General features: G+C 36.4%; 2 protein-coding genes across 2 annotated transcripts; one reads left to right on the top strand and one right to left on the bottom strand.

The window, feature by feature from the left end:
- Window positions 1-144: 144 nt before the first annotated feature.
- Window positions 145-4,244, bottom strand: LOC140760215 (dicarboxylate transporter 2.1, chloroplastic-like). The gene is made up of 4 exons (XM_073097075.1): window positions 3,235-4,244; window positions 2,597-2,910; window positions 868-1,316; window positions 145-549 (listed from the first exon to the last, which is right to left on the bottom strand). The coding sequence occupies exons 1-4, from the start codon at window positions 4,042-4,044 to the stop codon at window positions 434-436; spliced, it is 1,689 nt and encodes a 562-aa protein (XP_072953176.1). The 5' UTR covers window positions 4,045-4,244; the 3' UTR covers window positions 145-433.
- A 2,099-nt stretch (window positions 4,245-6,343) lies between these two features.
- LOC140760370 (uncharacterized) lies at window positions 6,344-21,097 on the top strand. The gene is made up of 19 exons (XM_073097302.1): window positions 6,344-6,584; window positions 6,999-7,491; window positions 8,624-8,715; window positions 11,617-11,781; window positions 11,887-12,280; window positions 12,745-12,863; window positions 12,983-13,055; window positions 13,142-13,356; window positions 13,448-13,498; window positions 13,623-13,704; window positions 15,590-15,781; window positions 16,360-16,463; window positions 16,618-16,708; window positions 18,283-18,414; window positions 18,938-19,051; window positions 19,705-19,875; window positions 20,306-20,365; window positions 20,446-20,670; window positions 20,755-21,097. Exons 1-18 carry the CDS (start codon window positions 6,478-6,480, stop codon window positions 20,575-20,577), a joined length of 2,787 nt encoding a protein of 928 aa, XP_072953403.1. The 5' UTR covers window positions 6,344-6,477; the 3' UTR covers window positions 20,578-20,670; window positions 20,755-21,097.
- Window positions 21,098-21,383: the final 286 nt, after the last annotated feature.

Below are 21,383 nucleotides of genomic sequence, written 5' to 3'. Positions count from 1 at the left end.
TGGAAATTTGGAGTACAACATAAAACATGCTGATCCTGCCGTACTTAAAAGTGATCTAGAACTGCACTTCAAGTCCTCAACCTTCCTATCGAACTCTTTCAACGTGTTTATGAAATAATATGTGATCATTAAGGTAAAAAAAAATACTAAAAAGGACTAGTTGGCAAATTAAGGATGCTCAGAAGTGTACAAGATGGTCATAGCGTACAAATTTGAATGAGCTAATAAAACATTCAGCAAACTTAAGATTTCAGAATTGATATCATCGTGTAAATCATAAAGATGGCAGGAACAGAGTTCCATTTTACTGTCAAAAGAATTTGGAAATCCTAGAAAGAACATAATTATTTTCAGCAAATGATTATGAAACACTAGAACTTCAGGGGCTGAGAGAAAACTTGTCTAGACTTGCAGAGTTGCAGTAAAAACAGACTCAATAGAGTCCCAAAAATTTCCACCATATGGATCCAACAACTCCCCAGATCACAGCATTAATCAAGGCTGTTATAAAACCCAGCTTAAATACGTCAGGAAGATCCACATATCCCGCTGCAGAAACAGAAACAGGGTAAGAAAAAGTTGATTCAACATCAGACCAGAGGAAGAAGAGGCTTTTTATTCATCAACTAGAAGAAAATGGATCGCAGTTCATAACTAATCTCAAAAGGGAGATGGATGTTTCAGGTGTAGGAATCTAGGACTTCTCACAATAGGCAACTAAGACAATTATTCATATACAAAATAATCATTATTTTAATTTCTGATGACTTGTTTGGTAGCTTAATCTGCACTATCAAGTGAAACCATTGAATCAAGTCTGCAATGTAGATGGAAGAATCTAACCAAAGAGTTGGAAAAAGTAAGTACCTCCATAGTAGACAGCAGCCTGACCACTACTATAATGTGTTAGTGCACCAAAAAGATTGGTATTGTATGCCAAAGCAAGTGCTGATATTACACCAGGAACACCAGCTGCTAAGTGCATTGCAAGAAATGCCGAGTAGAGAGCTCCTACATGCCCAGTTTGACTTGCAAATAGATAGTGGATTATAAAGTAGGATCCCTGAAGAACCCAGAATGCAGCAGGCCAGCTCAATGAGAACGATTGAAGAATCTTCGCAACACAATTTGACATCCAAGACACTATCCCAAGATTTGTCAGCTGCCCTGCCATTCCAACTAGAACTGCAAACCAAGCCAAGGTATCCCAGGCAGATTTTTCACTTAGGCAATCATCCCAATCCAATACGCCAAGAAGGAGAAGGATAGACAACCCAAGCATTGCTGCAACAACGCTTGCTATACCAAGAGCATCTCTGCATGGATACAAATACCTTTATAATTTCTACATTATTTGAGCATAGAAAATTTTAAAACCCAACTTTATATCTTAGAAATGACTTTTATTTTATCGAGGGCATACCATTTTGATAACAGGTTCATTATGCTTAAGAAAAAATAATGACATTTATAAGTGATGCAACAAGATTATAGACTTATAATTGATTATACAGATACAGAATCAGAGTCGTCAAGCTACTAATCTTTTAACATAAAAATTGTTTTCTTTATCAAAAGCAAAAAACCTATAAGCCAATCTCAAATAACTCATATGTTTACTCATGCTCTATAGCTAAGGACATCCAATCATTTTTGCTAGAGACAATGGGGCATCCCCTTCTATTTCAGTCCAAAACTTAACCCAATCGTTAGGAATCTAGGAATAGATATTAGAGAAGAGAAGTACAAGGGAAAAAAGCAGTGCGAGCGAATAACATAAAGGAAGAAATTAAGGGAATGAAAAGAATAAGAAAACATCTCTTAAGCTGACAAAATCAATAGCTCGGATGCTATAGAGCCTTTTCCAATTTCTACCAGTTGTCCTTTTGTGGAAGCTCCATTGTCTTTGTATGAACATTAGTGATTTTCATCAGATCTGTACCAGTGCAATCAGCTGTGCAAGTTCCAAAACAGAAATGCCATCAAAATTCTCTAATTGATATTTAGTTTTCTTTTTAAAATGACAGTTCTGAAAATCATTTTTTAAGGTTGACAGTTGTATCTGACTCCGCATCTTCGACAAGATAGCAAGAAGACAGCATGATAGCTGTTTTGATGTGCAACAGTGCTCGTTGACAATAAAGAGATGATCTTTTAATTTTGGTTTAAAGGTCGAACTAGGCATTACACTCTTTCAAAACAATCTTTTTCAGTTTATTTTAGATCTGTAATACTTTCCTTTAGTTACAATAAATGGACAGATGTTTGCATTTCAAAGGAAAAATATCCCAGTCGTGCATATATAACGCTACAAAAAATTGCAATCACTAAGAAAAAGAAAATCTTCGACAACTAGCAACAGACATCTCTCAGCATGGCCCGAGTAAAAGGAAAGCAGCAGGGTGGATGTCCTTGTGATGAATAGTATGTTAGCAACACTTATGTGGCAGCTATTGCACGAGCTAAAAGCATTAAATTTGTTAGTTGCGAGGTGAAAACGTCAAAGTTACCATGACTAGCCTACAACTAAAGAATAAAAGGAACAACATTTTTACTTGTAATATACCATGTTAATACTGTGAAAGAAACTATTTACCCGAAAACCCATAGTGAAACTGCAAGAAGCATGGTAGCAATCATCGCCCATTCATTCTTAGTCACAGGCCCCATCTGCTCCAGCTTTTTTGCAGCTAAAGCAGGTGCATCTGGAGTGTCCTTAATTTCTGGAGGAAATATCTTGTACAACAGATACGGGGTAGCTAAAAGAGCCACAATGGCGGGTAAGCTTGCAGCCTTGAACCAGGACACCCATGGACTTCCAATTCTGACACCAAGTTCCTCTGCCAATCTAAGGCATAAGAGGTTTTGAGCTGCAGCAGTTAGGAAAAGAGCACTCGAGTTACCAGCAGACTGTCATGCATCAAAAAAAGAAAAAGAGAATACAAACGAATAAGCCCTTGAAATATTTGATGTAAGAGGATCGAGCTACACATGAAGAAGTGAAACTACACCAATGAAGCCTTTTTGGACGGCATGACCTCTAACAGTATAATCAATAGGATGAACAGAAGTTCTCACTCAACAAATGATGAAGCATTAAATTGATGATTCCTCATCCTTTCTCAAATGCTTCAGCATAACGAGAACAGAGTCTTTTATATTCTAATACTATCTTAGTAAATTTACCAACAAATCAAAGAATTTAATAGCTCTTGGCATGGAGAAGAACAATACCTGGAATTGAGACAGAACCAAATAGGATCCAAGCTTCTTTGCCGAGGGATCCCCTGGCTTACTACCTGCCGAGAGTGATAGGGACTTAATAATCGGCAAAAACACCCCGCCGGCCCTCGCCGTAGTACTCGGCATCGCGGGCGCAATGCATGCCTCACTAATGGTGAGCCCATACGACAGACCTAATGTACTCTTCCCGAGCCATTTCACGAAGTATGTGGCGATCCGATCCCCGAGACCGGTCTTCACGAACCCTCGCGCGAAGAAGAAGGAGATCACGATAAGCCAGATCACCTCGTTGGTGAATGCCGCGAAAGCGGCAGAGAAGGTTAGGGTTCGCGTGAAGATGGCGGTCGTCAGGCCGAGGAACGCCCAGGCACCGACGGGGAGAGGATTGAGGACGAGCCCGGCGATGGTGGAGAGGAAGATGGCGAGGAGCTGCCACGCTTGAGGCGAGACCTCGGGGGGCTTGGGGATGAGGAAGCGGACGGCCAAGCCGACGGCGAGAGAGATGGCGAGGGGTAAAGGCTTCGCGCCTTGGGGAGGAGGGGATTTAGGGTCAGGGATAGGGATTGAGGATGTGGATGGAGACGGGGATGGAGATGGGGATGAGGAGGAGGACGACGAGGCTTGGATTAGATGAAGGGAATGGTGTTGATTGCGGCGGAGGTGAAGGAGGGGGCGGTGGCGGATGGCGCCGTAGGAGGGGCGGCGGGCGGAGGATATGGTGGGAGATGAAGGAGAAGGAGGTCGGATTTGGCGGAGGAGGATTGGAGAGGCGAAGGTGCGTGTGAAGGCGATGCTCTCCATGGCGACAGATCGGAGAGCACGAGGAGGAGGAAGAAGAGAGAGGAGAGAGGGAGAAAGAGAAGTGGCTGGAGAGTGGAGGACGAGGACAAGTTTAAGTTGGGATCTTCTCCACTGACCGGAGATGTAGAGTAAACATCCAGCGGTTTAGAATCGCCGCCGCGCCGCACCATAGATTACCCCGCCATTAGCTTATTTTTACACGTGGAGAAAATGAACTGTAGCATTTGCCACCACCACCTTTATTATTTATATTTTTTAAATAGAGTTTTTAGCCAATATACTAAAAATACTTCAATTCTTATCGTGCTCACCAACGACTTTTTATAAATTTAATAAAATTTATAATGTTCATACGAATTACTTTTATCTATTTCTATTCAAGAGTAATAGGAAAAATATTCTCCGTGCATACTCACAATTTCTATATTATCAATATCAGAATGCTATCGATGTTATATCTTGAAACACATGAAATTAAAAAATGTCTATGGCTTTTGTGATAGACTAAAATAAAAAATTTAATCACTTGAAAATATAACTTAGATAATATTTATCTACGTGTGTATATGTATTTTGTAACAAAAATCAAATCTTAGTTCAATTTCATTATGTAACCCCACATGTGAGTCTATTTAAGATAAATCCATAGTAACCATACAGTTATCCACGTATAAATAATTAAGTAGGAGATCACTATCTCTCAATCAATATCACACTACTAAAATACTTAGACTTAAGTATTAACACTTACACAACAGTGAGTAAATTATCATCTCGTAACTAATACACCACCACCAACAAACTAACATAGTAACCATAAGTTAAAAATACATATCAAAATATATAATTGATGTTAGCAACCAAGCCATAAATTACTCATCAATCTTAATAGCATATTAATTCGATAGATCAACTCTTGAGCCATCCTAGGCTTATAAGTATTAAAAATATTATCATACATTTTAGTCAAATTAATAAAATATAAGTTGGCATTCACATCCTTCAAAAGTCTTTTACAATCACTCTTTCCTCCTTCGTATTTCTTAGCCTTTCATATATCAGCAAAATTTCCAGGTAACACAAAATTGCATCAAATTTACCTCGTCTGCTATAAAAATCTACTCAACAAAAACTACATTTTCAAAAATAAATGCTTTCCTCTTTCATTATTACTGCAGAAATTATACTGCGAAATTTTATGCTTAGCCAGATTATACTAGTAAGAACTTGATTATTACAAACAAGACACGTGAAGGCTTTTATTTTCAAATAAATCTCTATCTTCCACGGATTATGAACTATTCTTAAAATCACTCCATCATTTATTCAAAAAATATATTTAAAGAATTTTCCGAGAAGATATTTAAATCTCCTCCATACTAATTATTCTTAAAACCCATAGTTTAGAAGTCGTCTCAACTATAATTCTATTAACTCTTATCTAAAAAATGACTATACAAAAATGTTAGTTTTTCTTATCCCAAATAATTAACGTATGAATAAACATCTTCATTCAAAATAATATCAAACAACTTAGGAAACATAATTGTTAAAAAACACTCTCCAACCTAAATATCTCTCTAGAATTTAACATCCATCCCTCGAATTTTATATATCTCAGCTCTGAAAGAGGAGCCTATTTGAAGAACACTCCTCCAAAAATAATAAAAATATATTTAGAAGCCAAAAACTTAAATCCATCCATTTTTCTATAATATCTTCAACCCATAATATATATTCCCAAATTTAATTTTTAAAAACAAAAATTTCCACGACCATTTCGCAACGAGAGCCACATTAACGTCCTACTGATTCAAAAATATTACTTATAGAATTATATTCCATATTTATAGTTATATATAGTGCGTATTTAAATATATGGTAGTTTTGTCCAGGAGTTGACCAAAAAAATATATGGTAGCTTAATTTCCTTCTAAATTAAAGACGTTGACCACAAGCATCAAACAAAGTCATGAAAGACAAAGATCGAAATTGAATTCTATTAGAAAAAGTAATAAAAAAAGGTTGTTTAAATTTGAAAGATTAGTCTGTTATTAGTTATTCGACATATTGTGCTATTTGGAACGAGAAAGTATTTAATCTTAAAAAGTACAAGTTAGTTAGTTAAAAAGAGAGAGTAGAAGTTAGATTGAGTAAATAAAATTATAAAAGAAAGTTCCAAAAATTAGAATAAAAATTTACATTGTGGACCCGCGAAGAACCTTTATTTCCAATTTGCCCCACATGGTACTAGGCTTTTATCCACCACAAAATTCCGACAATATAAACCCTATCCCTCTCGATTTCTCCATCACCCTTCTCCTTCGTCTCGACTCTGGATTCCTCGCGTGCTCCTTCAGATTAATCCAAAGAGACAAAGATGAAACCCTCGAATTATTGGATCCTCGCTCGAGTGCTTAGCTGAGAGCAACAATGGCGACGGCGTCGCACCACCATCACTTCACTACCCGATGCTCGCTCGGTTTCTCGAACGGGGGCGAAGTCCCCACAGTGAGGATCATGGCTGGTTCCGTCACAAGGTTATCTCTTTAGATCTTCTTCTCTTTCTATACGGTTTGTCTTTTAATTTGAGCAATTCTTCGTTGCTTGAGTTGGATCTTGGTGATTGCCTTTGCAAATGGTGTTCTGAGGAGTAGGTGGAAGGATTTAGGATGCTATTTAGATTTCTACAAGTTTTATGCCTCGTTTAGGCTAGTACATTTCGGGAAAATATCTGTAAAGTTATTCTTAACTGCTCACTTGGGTCATTTACAGTTAAATTGCAGAGTTAATCAGCTGCTAGTAGTCATATTGATTGTTGCGATATGTTGCCATTGCTCAGCATATTTTTTCTTTCCGTTCACGATCAGTTTCTTGTCTGTATTTATATCTGATATAATGTAAGAACAAGTACATCTTATATGGCTACTGATTTATCATCTCTTAATGTGCAGCTCTTCAAAGTTTTATGCGTCACACAAAGTTTTAGGTATAAAGTTTATCTACAAAGGTGGTGTTGATTTGAACCACCAAAGACATTACCCTCGGACTTCCCAGAGAAGGTGCTCTTTAAGGGATGCACTGTCAGGATATGATGAAGGTACTCTTAGGTATAGGTGGCTAGAATACAAGAGACACTCGTTACCTAATCGCAGAGATAGAAGGACGAAGCGTTCAACTCTGCTGACTTCTCCTGATGATGGTGTAATAGTCAATGGAAATTCACATGCAAGTTCAAATAGTGATGTGGAGCAAATGAGGGTTAAGTTGGATCAATCTTTACAAAGTGAAGACCTAAGTACTGTACTTATTCAATCCATACATAATGCAGCGAGAACTGTTGAATTAGGTCTTCTAGAACACAGTTCATCATCAAAGAGCTCTTGGTTCTCAAAGGCGTGGCTTGGTGTAGATGAAAATGCATGGATTAGGACACTTTCTTATCAGGTATGCAACCAACATTATTAAGAACTGTGGTTCACATGAACTAACTGTAGCCCATATGTCATGTTATTGTTCAAAATTGCCTCCAATAACAATTACTTTCTTAGTCGTTGGATGTTTGGTGTTATCTGGGAGGGTGAGCTCTTTTAATTTGTTTATGTGCATATGAATTCACATATCCTTCTAAGGAAACACTACAAATCCTCATCAATGATCTGATTTCTGAAAAATGTTAATCCTTTTAGAATCTTCTTTCCATGAATTCATCCTTGGTGTGGAAGGTCATACTGTACTAGCTTTATAACTTTGTCGACTAGATGCTGGGTCAGCATGTTATCTGATGGGAGTACTTTGTGTCAATCAAGAAGTCCAACCATATAGTAGCATCTTTTGCTGCAGTTAATAAAGGCACAATTATTTTGTGAAAGCTATCTAATTTATTACTATCTCTCAGTGACAACTTGATTTCGTCCCATAACTGATGTCCAGCTAGACATTGGCCTGGATAAAGGTGTGAAAATCACCTCCCATTTGTTGCTGTTGCTTACTCCTTTTGTGGTCTTATCACGAATTTGTTACTAAGTCCAAAGAAGAAGCTCGGACTAGGTGCTAAATTTTGGACACATAAGCTTTTAGATCAAACTAATGGGAACTTTTCTCTTAGGACCAGGAGTAAGTACATATTGTTATGCATTCTCTTCTTTTCTTCTTGATGTATACTTTCCACCATACGTCCTGGAGATTATGCCATGACCTTAACCTAAAGAATAACATGCACTACTTTCAAATTTTGGTAGCTTTTATTATTTGATCATTTAGCCACCATCATGCGGAAAACCTATCATCTCCATGTTCACAGTTAGCTGCTTGGTTACTCTTCCTAAATAAATGATAAACTTGACAAAATTTAAATGAGATTACCTGTTCCAAGGGCAAACACCTCTCGAAGGATGTTTATAACATCTTTTTTTTTAACTTTTTTGGACTTTTTCACAGAGTTCTATTTAGTGATCTGCCTCTGCCAATAATCTGCACTGCAGGAAGTATTGTTGTTGTTTCTGACAAGTAGTTTAGTCTTTCTTTAGATGTAAAAATATAGTGTTCTTATGGTTGTCGAAAATTTATTGTTCCACAGGCTGCTGTGAACTCTTTATTGCAAGCAGCAATTGAGATTTCATCACAGGGAGATGGAAACGATAGAGATATCAATGCTTCTATAGAAAGAAGGTCAGTATTGTTTTGCTATGTTTGTATCTCTGGACTTTACTTTTCCTTTTTTTTCTTCTTCTTGATGGTGTAATCTTTATTGACCTTATCACTGGATGTCTTGTCATTCATCATTATATATTTCCTTCATTTGAAAGTGTTTACCAATATTGCAATTATTAGTTCCTCTAAACCTTTACATGGTGGGACAAGTATATTATCTTTGTGGTTTTGGATTATATGTTAGAAAAGCATTATATGAATTTAGGAACTGAGGATACATATTTATAATTTGTGTTTAATTATACTTACACCCCCTGAACTATAGGGTAGTATAGAAGTGACACCTAACGTTTTTTTTTTCGGTACAACCAAACCCTCAAATTATCAGGGGTGAGATGGAGTTGACGACATTAATGGAATGTGTGAGTAATCTTTTATCCTTATCCATGTTGTGCAATACTAGAATTGATACGAACAGGCTTGATCTGATTCGAATAAGTTTTTATACAGAATTTTATATTGAACTTTAAATAGAGTTTTCAGTAGATCTGGTCATTGGATCGATATGAAATTTTGATAGGTTGTAACCTTGAAAAAGATCTTTCTAGTGAATATAGTTTCCTGCAGATTAGATGGCTAGATTAAAAGATATTTTCAGAAAAGTGGATAAAAGTCGGAGGGTCAGTTCTGATACTAATGTTACGAACCAAATCTGGACCGATTCGAATGAAAGAAAATTATGAAAATTTAGATGGTGGTAGCCTCGAAAGTTAGGATTCTAATTGATTTTGGTTTTACGTAAGTCGAAGGTCGAGATGAAAAAATATAAACAAAATTGTGGAACAATGTTAGAACAGAACAGATCGATAAATATCTAACGTTGCAGCAGTCGTCGGAGGGTGCGAATGGTCAAGGGTGGTGGTGGATGACCGTAAGATAGGGTGACTGCCAGAGGTGATGGTGGCTATGAGTTGGAGACTGAATTAGGATTTTTAACTTAGAAATATCCTTAGAAAATAAACGGTTATGATTAATTTCTACTCTTAGATTATCGTATCCTTACTTCTAAGATAAACACAAGACTAAAATAAATTTTCAATGCTTCGATACGTGGATAAATAAACAACGAAGCCCAGCCCTTCTATATATAGAGGTTGGGTATAATGAGTCCTACTCAGACTTAACCCCCTTAAGATTTATACAACTCGAATTAGGACTTGTTTTAGAGGCTTACATGACTTAATTAAACTTATCTTAGTGACTTGCGTGACTTAATTGAATTTGTCTTAGTGGCTTATATGGTTTAACAAGATGTACCTTAAGGGCTTACATAAAAGATAGACATAAATTAATTAAAAGATAAATAAACTCGATTCATCCAGTCCAATGTTCTCATAATGCGATTCGATTTGACCTAGTTCACGTCAAGAGTTCTATTGACTGATATATAAAAGATTTAAGATGTATGTGAAATATCCATTATACCCCCCTACCATTAATGGGATGAAATGTGAGTCTCTTGCGATCTCCATCTTAACACATCACCTCTCTCGAAACCTAACTATAACCTACATCATCAACATCATGTCCTCTTTTGGCGAGAACAACCTCTCCGCCAACACCGACCTCGCCAACCGCCTCCTCGTCCGCCACCACTCCCAAATGACCAAGCTTTCTCTTGTCCTTTCCTCGACTGGCGTCGATCCTTCCCTCCTTAGCCTCCTCAACTGAGTCCTCCTTTGATGCGGCGACTCCTCTTCCCTCACCGTTTCTTTTCCTGGTCCTCACACTTTGCTCCCTCACCTTCCTCCCTTTGCTGTGGGGCTTGCAGTAGCTCTCAAATCTTGAAGATCAACCGGATGTTAACAGCTTTACCTGCTGTGTGAGAGTTTACTACATTCCTCGATTCCTTTATGTTTTCCATAAACCCATGAAACTTGGTTTGTTTATCTCAAGAAATCTTGGGTTGATAATGTTTAAGAAAATATGTCCGAAAGCTCTAGCAAGAGTTCAAACACAATTTTTGACAAGAGTTCGTAGTGAGACCAAATTGAAATGTATTAGTTGAAACAACTTCATCATGTTGTGTTCACACAAAACTAGATGGCTGGCCTTTTGGGGATTCCTTAGGGTCAATTGATTTTGCTTAGATTTACTAAATGCAGAAAGCTTCCACTGGATAAACTCATATCGTCATAATAGTTTGAATGTTGTGTGTGTGAATGCTTAAAGTTTACTTTGTATTTCATGCTCCTTCATCAATGGAAAGTGGTTTAGATTATGACGTTAGATTATCACCTTGTTTGATAAGTTAGATTCTGATGTTTGGGGTTAGGTTGGGGTTGATGTGGCAGAAAGGTTTATTTTCAGATTTGGGTTGGAGTTGTAGAAGTGTTTAGGTTTAAGTTTAGGTTAGCATTGGGGTTGAGGAGGAAGAAGGGTTTGGATTGTGGTTGAGGAAGAAAAAAACTTTCTTTTAAGGGTGGAGGAGGAAGAAGAAGAAATGAATGAATGAAGTAGAAGAAGAAACAAATGAATGAAGAAGAATGGTATTTCGGTCATAAATTAATGTAGGTTTTTAGTCAAAGCGCATAGTTTTCACAAATTCCTCACGTGCATTGCACATGATTATTTTCAGTCAAAAAGTTGAACGTCGATATAATGTTATGGGGTCGCTGCCATACTACCCTATAGTGCAGGGAGTAAGTGTAATTAAACCTATATTTATGTTCGTTATTACTAGTTGTGCATAGATTGAGAACATATTCTTTTATCTGTTATGCTACTTTCCTCTTACCCTTAATTTTCTGAAATCTTAAATTACTGCTTTTGTGCATGTTTTTCTATCTTATAATTGTGCATTATGTTGTTACGTTGCTTGCCACGTGTAGTTTCAGCAATTGCTTTGCTCAAATACAGCTTACTACGGTTGCGTTGTCCATTAGAAAGCACAATCCGGGAAGAGTTGTCCAGGAAGCAACCAGCAGCTTCTGAATGGTTTTGGTCACATCAACAACCAATCATTGTCACAACATTTGTAAATCTTTTTGACAAGGATCTCCATTTTACTGCTGCAACAGCGATGTATATCCACATTCTTGTACTTTAAATGGTTTTAATTTCATTTAGATGCATGATCACAAAATAAAGTTGCTGAGGGTGAATGGATATTATTATTCTTTCTGTCAGATGCTGTAAAGGAGAGCCTACAAGCTCAGACATAGCGAGTGATGTTTCACTACTGATGCTTGCACTGAGCTGCATCGCTGCCATCACGAAGCTTGGGCCAGCAAAAGTTTCTTGTCAGCAGTTTTTCTCCATGGTCCCTGATATTACTGGTAGATTGATGGACATGCTCCTTGATTTTGTCCCAATAAGAAGTATGTATCGTTCAATGAAAGCTATCAGTCTATGTAGAGAATTTCTCTTCCATTTTGGTCCTCGAGCTGCTATTGGTAATTTGCATCGTGATCATGGAGCTGAAGAGATATCATTTTGGATTGATCTTGTTCAAAAACAGTTGCTACAAGCTATTCGCCGGGAAAGAATATGGTCAAGACTGACGACATGTGAGAGTATTGAGGTCTGTACACCAAAGTCACCTTGATGTAGGAAATATTTGTGCACAGTCTTCCCATATTTGAGAAATTTTTACTCCCCAAATAGATAATTAATTACTAAAATTGCAATTAACTGAGTTCTACGGCCACACTATTACTCAGATTGACATTATTCATGCTAATGACTTTCTTTGTAATTATCTAGATGTACAAATTATTCAACTAATTGAATGATTTCTTCTGGAACTATTCTATTAAATATAATGGCATGTATAATTATATTGTTTTGCTGGATCATTTTGGAAATTGTGTGTGCACTGGTCTTTGTAGCTCATAAGGTGTATCCATTCACATTATTATTTTTTAGCCTTTTTGTTCATAGACTGATGGATGCTTGACAATATGGACATCCTAACATTTTCTTCTTGGTAGATGCACATATTCCAGTTAATTGTTTACACACAGTTTAATATGGGATATTCTGCAGGTGTTGGAAAAAGATTTAGCAATATTTGGGTTTTTCATTTCCTTGGGCCGAAGCACACAATCATTTTTATCTTCGAACGGTTTCACATCTATAGGCGACCCAATTGAAGGCATTATAAGGTATGTCTGTGTAACATGAATTTAGTTCTCTTGTTCACTAATTTGAAGTGACCATCTTTCCCACAAAAATATTCCCCAATAGCTCTGATGCCAGTTTATTGTACCCACTACTGTTTCAGGTATCTTATAGGGGGAAGTGTGTTGTCCTATCCAAAACTATCTTCAATTAGTTCTTATCAGCTATATGTGGAGGTGAGTGTACAATTGAACAATCTTGATGAAAAGAGTTGTCAAATCTCATCACTTAATCATAATATATGTTAATTTATGATATCCAGGTAGTTTGTGAAGAGTTGGAGTGGCTTCCGTTCTATCAAAGTACCACATCAAATGGACTACCTGATACTAAGATTAAACAACAACAAGTTACTAAAGAGGAAATAATTTCTAGAGCATTAAACGTGTGTTATTACTGGATGACAAGTTTTATCAAGTACAGCCCGTGGGTTGAAAATCCAGCTAACATAAAAACGACAAGATTTCTATCTAGAGGGTCTGTTAACCTCTGGTTCATACTGATAATGTTCAATATCACATGAACTCTTAAGGTATAGTTAGTCACTAATTCTTTGTTTATGTTTTAGACATGAAATGCTGAACGAATCTATCAGAGAATATGGTATAAGTATAGCAAAGTAAGTGCCAAGGTGAACCTGTACTTCTCTTATCATTCTATGCAGTTCATGCATAAAATGAACACTTTCACTTCCTTTGTTTAATAGATGTTCTGTATACATGATAAATGATTTGCGGGTACAGGGACAATTTTGTTGCGCATCAAGAACAGCTTGAGCGTGGAAGGAAGCTACTGCTGGAGAGAGACTTAGGTTCTTTTGACAAGGTATTCAAACTTAGTTTTTTCAAGGTTAACTTTATGGTTTTGATGAGTTTATGCCAAGTTTTGGAAGATAACTCTTCATTGAGATAAGATGTTCTGGTCTATGGAACTAAAAGTCAGCTTGTAGTAACTTTTACAATATCTTTCTAGAAAAACAGTGGCTCTGAATATCAAGAAGTTGGTAAGCTTCATGCTTGATTTGAGCCTCATGTAAGAAGTTGAGTCTTGATTGCTACTGGCAATGTGTTGGTAGGAAGCGTAGTGATGTAGAGCGAAACTATCGAGCGAAGTACTAACATTTATGGAATCTACCAAGAAAGAACAAACAACCTTGAAATATGAAACTATTCAGTAACCTTCAATAAGAACATATCATGCCCTTATATAGGCAAAAAGAATAAAAGAGAAATAAACTAATACATCCTAACATAAAAAGAACGTAAAAGTCTCTCTCATAAATTATTGCCCAGCTAGAGTGGACATATGTCTAAAGGTTGTATTCACACCAGCTCTCCTAAGATGGGAGAAACTCAACTTAGTCGAGTGGGACTGAGGGCAGCTCTGGTAGAACCATGGAACTCAGTTTCAGTCTATCTTGAGTTGGATCGGCTGAAACGGATCGGGTTGGGATCAGTCGATACAGCTCGATATGGGTGCGGGAGGGAGAGAGAGAGAGAGAGAGAGAGAGAGAGAGAGAGAGAGAGAGAGAGAGAGAGAGAGAGAGAGAGAGAGAGTGGGCTGCGATAGTAAGAGGGAAAGGGAAGAAGAGAGGGAGAAAAAGAGGGGTAAAGAAGGAAGAGAGAGAGAAATGGAAGATAAAAAAGAGAGGTGGGCCACGGCAGTATAATAAAGAGGGAAGAAGAGAAGGAGAAAAAGAGAGGGGAAGAGAAGGGGAGAGAAGAAATAGAGGAAAAGAAAGTTGTGGGATGCAACAGAAAGAGAGAGAGAAGAGAGAGAGAGAGAAGGGAAGTAAGAATAAAATTAAAATCATAAAAAAATAAAATTTGGCTTGTGTGGCAGTAAGAGAGGTTCCCAGTGGACGTCAATTACTTTATGGAATCTGGCCATAAATATTTCTAGAATCTTCACATCCTTCAATTAAATAGAAAAAATAAAATGAGTCATCTACAAGGTGAATAAACTAAAAGATGCTGCAAAGTCATAAAATAGCTATTCTTGAGATTCAAGATGGCAGAATGCACGTAAATTCTTCTATCTTTGGATTGGTAAATTTAGGTGGACCTTAGGCTTTAGCAGTAGACGAGTGTAGAAGGTCTACTTTGTGTATCTTAATTTTGGTTACTGTTGAGACATGAAAAAAATGCCATTAACCAATAGCGAAGAAAGTTCTTTTAATTAGAGCAAAGAAGAAAATTATAATGCTATAGGGATAGCCCCCCGCCCTTAGTTATCAATGTGGTCAGACTCAAACTTTTTCTATTCCCAGTTAGATAGCTATCAACCTTGTGCTATGTTGACAAAGGTGTCATTACTTTGCTTCTCCAGATGATCACATCCGTGGTCAGAACTAAAATGGTGTTGCTTAAAGGTTAGAACTGAAATTATTTTGCTTTAAAGCATGAAGGAAAGCGTGAAGAATTGGCATCTAGGAAAATAGATTTGGAAAGTATAGGCTTTGTGAAAAAATGGCACTAAGGCATTGCAGTTGATGCTGGTGATACCACCTTGTTCTGCTTGATTCATCTATTACTTGCTTTTGATGCTTTTTGGCATATGTTTTTTCATTCTCTCCGTTATTTATGTAATTATTGTTTAGTTTTCACATCTAGCTGTTTCTAACATAAAATGGTTTTTTGTGTGTTTACATTTCCTAGTTTAACTTATTGTATGCTGTCTGGTATCCAATTCAACTAATTCCTGGTTGCAGGCACTTGAAAGTGTTGAAGAAGCTCTGGTTAGATTGGAGAATTTACTGCAAGAATTACATCTTTCGAGTTCCAACTCTGGAAAAGAACAACTAAAAGCAGCCTGTTCTGACCTTGAGAGGATAAGGATGCTAAAAAAGGAGGCTGAGTTCCTTGAGGCATCTTTTAGAGCGAAGGCAGCATCACTAGAACAGGTGAGGTTAATTGGTTTTTTTAATTTGTTATAGTTACTCAGCAATCTTCCTGGACTTCTCACACTGATCATACATGAGATTTTATTTGTGGAGTTATTTCGAGAGTTGGATGACTAGGTGTATTGTTTATCATTGTCGGTAACTTTCTCTGATGCCAACATCCTAGAGTCCTGCCATCATGAATCTTGAACAGCACTTTATCCTTCAGGAGGAAAATAGCTTTCTGAATTTTCTGAACTACCACCCATAGCAGCTATGCTCTCTCTGGGTTGGATATTTTGTTTGAAGGTTTTATTTGTATTCATGAGGGTAGAGAAAGAACTCGCTTGCTCAATGAGGTTCCCGAAATATACTTTGATAGGTTATTGGACACATCTAAGCACATAGCTTTCTTTCTTGCAAGTAACACCATATTATAGAGCATTTGCTATTCTATTTGTGTGATGTCATATTTCAGTTATATAATTCAGCATAGCTCTCTTGCTTGATCATTGACATTGGAAAGAGCAAGTAATGAAATCGGGAGCTTTTAACTCTGCAGTAGTTTCTTTTCCTGACATTTATTACCATTTGATTAGGTCGATGCTGATGACAACCTACTCTCTTCTAGTGACAAAGACCGTAATAAGAAGGGCAGAAGAACTTCTGACAGGAGCGGAACAGTACCAAAGCCAGCAGAGAGGTAAGTTTGACCATATTATTTTAGGGTCAACTTTTACTCCTTTCTATTTGAAGTTTGGTTGAAGAACAATCTAGTTCTATGTGTTCCAGACGATTATAGAATTAACATCATGATGCAATCTAGTATTATTTAATAATTGATCGTCTTTTGTCAGGTTGGAAGATAAACCTCATGGTCTTTGGAGTTCCTTAATACAGAAGTCAACCAGGAAACTTGATACTGGAGTGGAAATAGTTGATCAAAATGTACAGTATACTTTTAAAATGTCTTTTTTGTTTTCAATTTTTTATATAGATCCATACTCTGATATCTTTTTGTTTTTAATATGGAACCTTCTGCAAGGAAAAAATTGTCTTGTGATAATCTTAAAATAATGGAAATTCTAGTATACAGTTTAACATATAACTCAAGGTGCTACATTAATCTCTACATGAACTCAGGCAGTGTCCCATACAAATCATCATTTGTTGACAACAGTTCTTACAGGTTCTAATGTACACCAAAACTGCACCTGTTCTATGTGGGTGTTAATGACCCCTTGCCAGATGATTTATGAGACTGTAGCTAAATGTTAAGGTTAAAATTCTTCTGGTCTGAAGTTCCTTTTACAAGATAAAGCACTTGGGTTTCTATCTAGTTCCAAGGACCAAATATAGTACAATAGTCTTTGGTAGGTTATTTTATTGTAGATAAAATTATAAAAAACACCCTACATTTTGACTCTATTATAAATAAAATCCTCTCTTTTCATGATTTATAAATAGAACCTCCTACTTGCTAAAAAATAGCAAGCAACATCCTGAATTAAGCTTAATTTAAACAAGCACCTGATAGAATGGAATCAAAAGTAAAATATTTCGTCCATTTATGATATTTTTTATATTTCCTAAATTACTCTTATCTCACTTCTCTAATATGACTCTTAAACAAAACAACAATAGTTTTGGATATGTACATTGATTTTGTGGGATTCAGCATTTGAATGCGATTTTAGTATTTTAGAGGTTTGGTTTGATCCTAGTTTATTGGAAATTGGTGTTTTAATTTGTCTCCAAGTATTTTGAAGGTTTAATTTGGTTCTATAATTAAGTTAACCTGATGTTTGGATTAAATTATATCTATCTATCAAACGTTAGGGTGTGGTTTGGTATTTTTTTAGCAAATAGATGGCTCTAAGGGCTTTATTTGTAATATAGTCAAAATGCAGGGTGTTATTTGTATCTTTATTGTATCTGTTAGTTAGTTTTCTCTTTGTACATTCTAGCTGCATAATACCTGATGACTAATTTACTGGTTACGTTACTTTTAATAACATTATGATCTTTCATGTGTTTAAAATCCATCTACTGAATAAGAGACTGATCAGATAAGGCAACTGCTTGCATTTTTTGACATTGTTGTAACTTGTAATATACTATTTCCTTTTAAGTCTTTTGAGATCTTTTATTATCCCCACTTGATTCCCTAAGATAAAAGTTAACCTAAAGGATGGTCTAGAAGTACAGATATCTAATATTAGTGGAAGGCTACCTTTTTTATCTTGCAATACTGCACATCAGTAGCACCTTTCCCCTCATTTATTATATTATCCAGCTTTTGTACAACATGATAGAAGATAGACACATGCCATGCTTTATTAATTACCAGTGGAATGAAATTAACAAAATGCGGTTTGCTTGAGTGTATGTATGTGTGTGTGTGTATATATATGTATATATATATATATATATATATTTTTTTTTTTTTTGCTATGTCATAGATTATTTGTGTCATTGTTCTGTGACAAAAAGAATTTATAATCAGAAGAAAATTCCTGCAGGTTTCTATTGCTTCAACTAGTAATCAGGTCTCTGAATCAAATGATATCCTTCGGTTTGAACTGTTGAGAGATGAACTGTTGCAGCTTGAAAAGAGAGTCCAAAAGAGTACAGATGATGCACCTGATGAGGAGGTATACCAGTAAAATATGGACATTTAACTAATTTATTAAGTACTCATAAAGATATCTTGATATTTGAATATCCATAGATTACCTTCTATGTACTTGTTCTTCTCTAGGATCTTTTGCTCTTAGCAATTTCTTGAGCTTCTTGTTGGCCTCTTCTGCCATCAGAGCAGTGACTATTTAATCAGAAAAATTTCATAAATTACTTTCCTAGCTCTACAAAACCATGATATCTTCACATGCAATATCTGCCTTCAGTTTATACGCTTTGATGTTGCAGAGGTAGCAATCTTTCACGAGACCTCAAATTGTCCTTAATCATCTTTTGCAAGTTTTCTATTTCACCATACTTTCACACAGTAACAAGGTGAATGATGTGCTGTTAATACTTTATGAAAACTGAATCCTCCTTGACAGTCACTCTTCTAAAGATTGGCACCATGATACTCCATGTATTAATGTAGCTCAGCTGATTCTCTTACATTTTTGAGATTGAGTTCTTGATTATATGCTATATACATTCTCTCAGGAATCTGTTCCTGTAGATGGTAAAGACAATCATGCTTCTACTATGTTAATGGTAGCTCCTAAAAAGGATAATTTCATTGCCAAATCAGTGAAGAAGATTAAGGAGACGACTACGGTACGACTTACTCTACATTTCTTAGTTTGATTTTCTTCCTTACTCTATGTTTGCTAGTTTGATTTTCTTCCCTATGTGTTTGATAGTGAGAACATATAAACAGGACAATAAGTATAAATAAGTGAAATAATAGCTTCTCTGTTCAACTGTATCTTCTGTACCAAACTTCCGTTTCTTTTTAGCAGCAGCAAATTGCTTCAAGACATAGAATGAGACAATTTTGTGACGGTTACAAATAGAGCAAAGAAGCACGTATTTTGCAAGATAATCTGAAAAAATAGATTCCATATTCAACTGTTTTCCTGAAGTAAAATCACATTTCTTTGGCAGCAGTTTGTTGCTTGAAGACATATAAATCATCGTGTGTCAAATTTTGTGATGGTAATAGAAGCCAGAGAGAAGAAGGCTTGCAGTTATTTTGCAAGATGATATGATAAATAAGTTCTTTGTATCTAACTTTAATCACCATTTGACCTCTGTCTATAAATTTCAACTTCATTTTAATGGGCCCAGGCCTTAAAATGTACCAGGAAATATCATTCTTTTGGCACCATACTACCTTGCTATCCTTTGTCGCTCTGTCTGGCTAGCTACTTTACTTTATCTCAGATAGGCTTACATTTAGCTCAATTGATTTTTTTTCCCAAATGCAGGATGTTTGGCAAGGAACTCAGCTGTTAGCAGTAGATACAGCGGCTGCCATGGTTTTGCTCAAAAGATCACTTTCTGGAGATGAGCTTACTGAGAAGGAAAAGAAGGCTCTGCAAAGAACTCTGACTGACCTGGCATCTGTTGTCCCAATAGGAATTCTCATGCTTCTTCCTGTAAGTCTTATTGTAACATCATAATTTTCTGTGGTGTTCTCGTCTCTGTCTACTGGCGTGCTAGTTCATATTCCTGGTTAAGCTGATTTACTTCTAAGTATAATTGTACTTTTGGTGATTCATTTTGCATTTATCTGCCATCCTGGGCAAAATCTATATGGTACTGCCAACAAGCCTCATTTCATGGCAGCAGGTCACTTTTCCTTCTCAGGATAAAAGTTTAGTAGCTTTCAGGAAGTCTTCCTGTATATCTTTATTTCGAGAGTCACATTCACTAATGAATGCTTGGGGAGCAGTAAATTTAGACTCTGAAACCTCCTCGATAGTATAGTGCACTTCTAGAATGAAGAGTTGCTGAATTCTGCATTAGATATTTTTGATTTATCATGGCACTTATAGATGACAATGAGATCATTATTCTCATCTCCAGGTCACTGCAGTGGGGCATGCAGCTATCCTAGCTTTTATTCAAAGATATGTACCTGCCCTGGTATGTATCATCTTCCTATCAATTCTTCATTGAAGATAATTTCGAGTAGGTCTGCAGACTCATCTCTTGTTGTTTGGCAGATCCCATCGACTTATTCACAAGAGAGGTTAGATCTTCTGAGGCAGCTTGAAAAAATGAAGGAAATGGAGATCATTGATACCAATGCTGAAGTAGCAGAAGTGGTTAGCTTGGGCTGTAGCAATTCAGAATAAGCTAAAACATGCTACCTAGATGTAGTTATCTTCATCTAGGTAATGAGCTAAAACAAGCCAGCCAGATGCAGTTACCTTCGTCAATTGAGAAATGTAGGTAGTGCATGGTTAACCCATCAAATGTTCATCTTATGTTAACCTACAACTGATCAATTGTATATTTCATTCTTGTTGTAGCATAGCGGAGAAGCTTATATGATGCATTTGACGTTTTGAGAGCTAATAGCTGGTGGTTGCAAACTTGCTTGACGGGATGATAATAGTCAGTCTTCAAGAGTCAAGAATTTGTCTTCTCTATAGTCCACAAAAAGATCTTTATTCATACAGAATAGGATAGATCAACTCAATTACAAGTTTTCTTTTGGGTATCCACTCTTGTCCCCAAATCAAGTTAGAAATTCCACATTGGAATCTTGTATTATTGGTTTATAGAGAATTGTATATAGATTTTAGCTCATAATAACAAGTCTGCTGTCCTTACATTTTTGTAATACCAACTTGATTCTTTGAATTTTTGATCCGTACTCTCATTTATAATATGGGTTCTAAAGATTTTTGTTGAAAGGTAAAAGTCTCTTATGGTGATTTCTGATGGTTCTATCTGGGTGCAAACATTGAGGTAAAATATATTACATTTATGAAAGCAGATCTTGAAATATGTTGCATATACATATATAAATTAAATACAATATTTTGATAATGATCCTCTTATGTAGGGTCTTCATGTACTAATCTAAATTATATATTATATTTCAACATCCATTCAACCAGACTGGATGTTGAAACACGGTTTCTATGCCTCTCCA

Source organism: Typha angustifolia, chromosome 5 (assembly GCF_048772165.1).
Source record: "Typha angustifolia cultivar Huaian chromosome 5, ASM4877216v1, whole genome shotgun sequence".
Lineage (NCBI taxonomy): Eukaryota > Viridiplantae > Streptophyta > Magnoliopsida > Poales > Typhaceae > Typha > Typha angustifolia.
The sequence above is the reverse complement of the archived record's forward strand: the minus strand, read 5'-3'. Positions and strand labels throughout refer to the sequence as shown.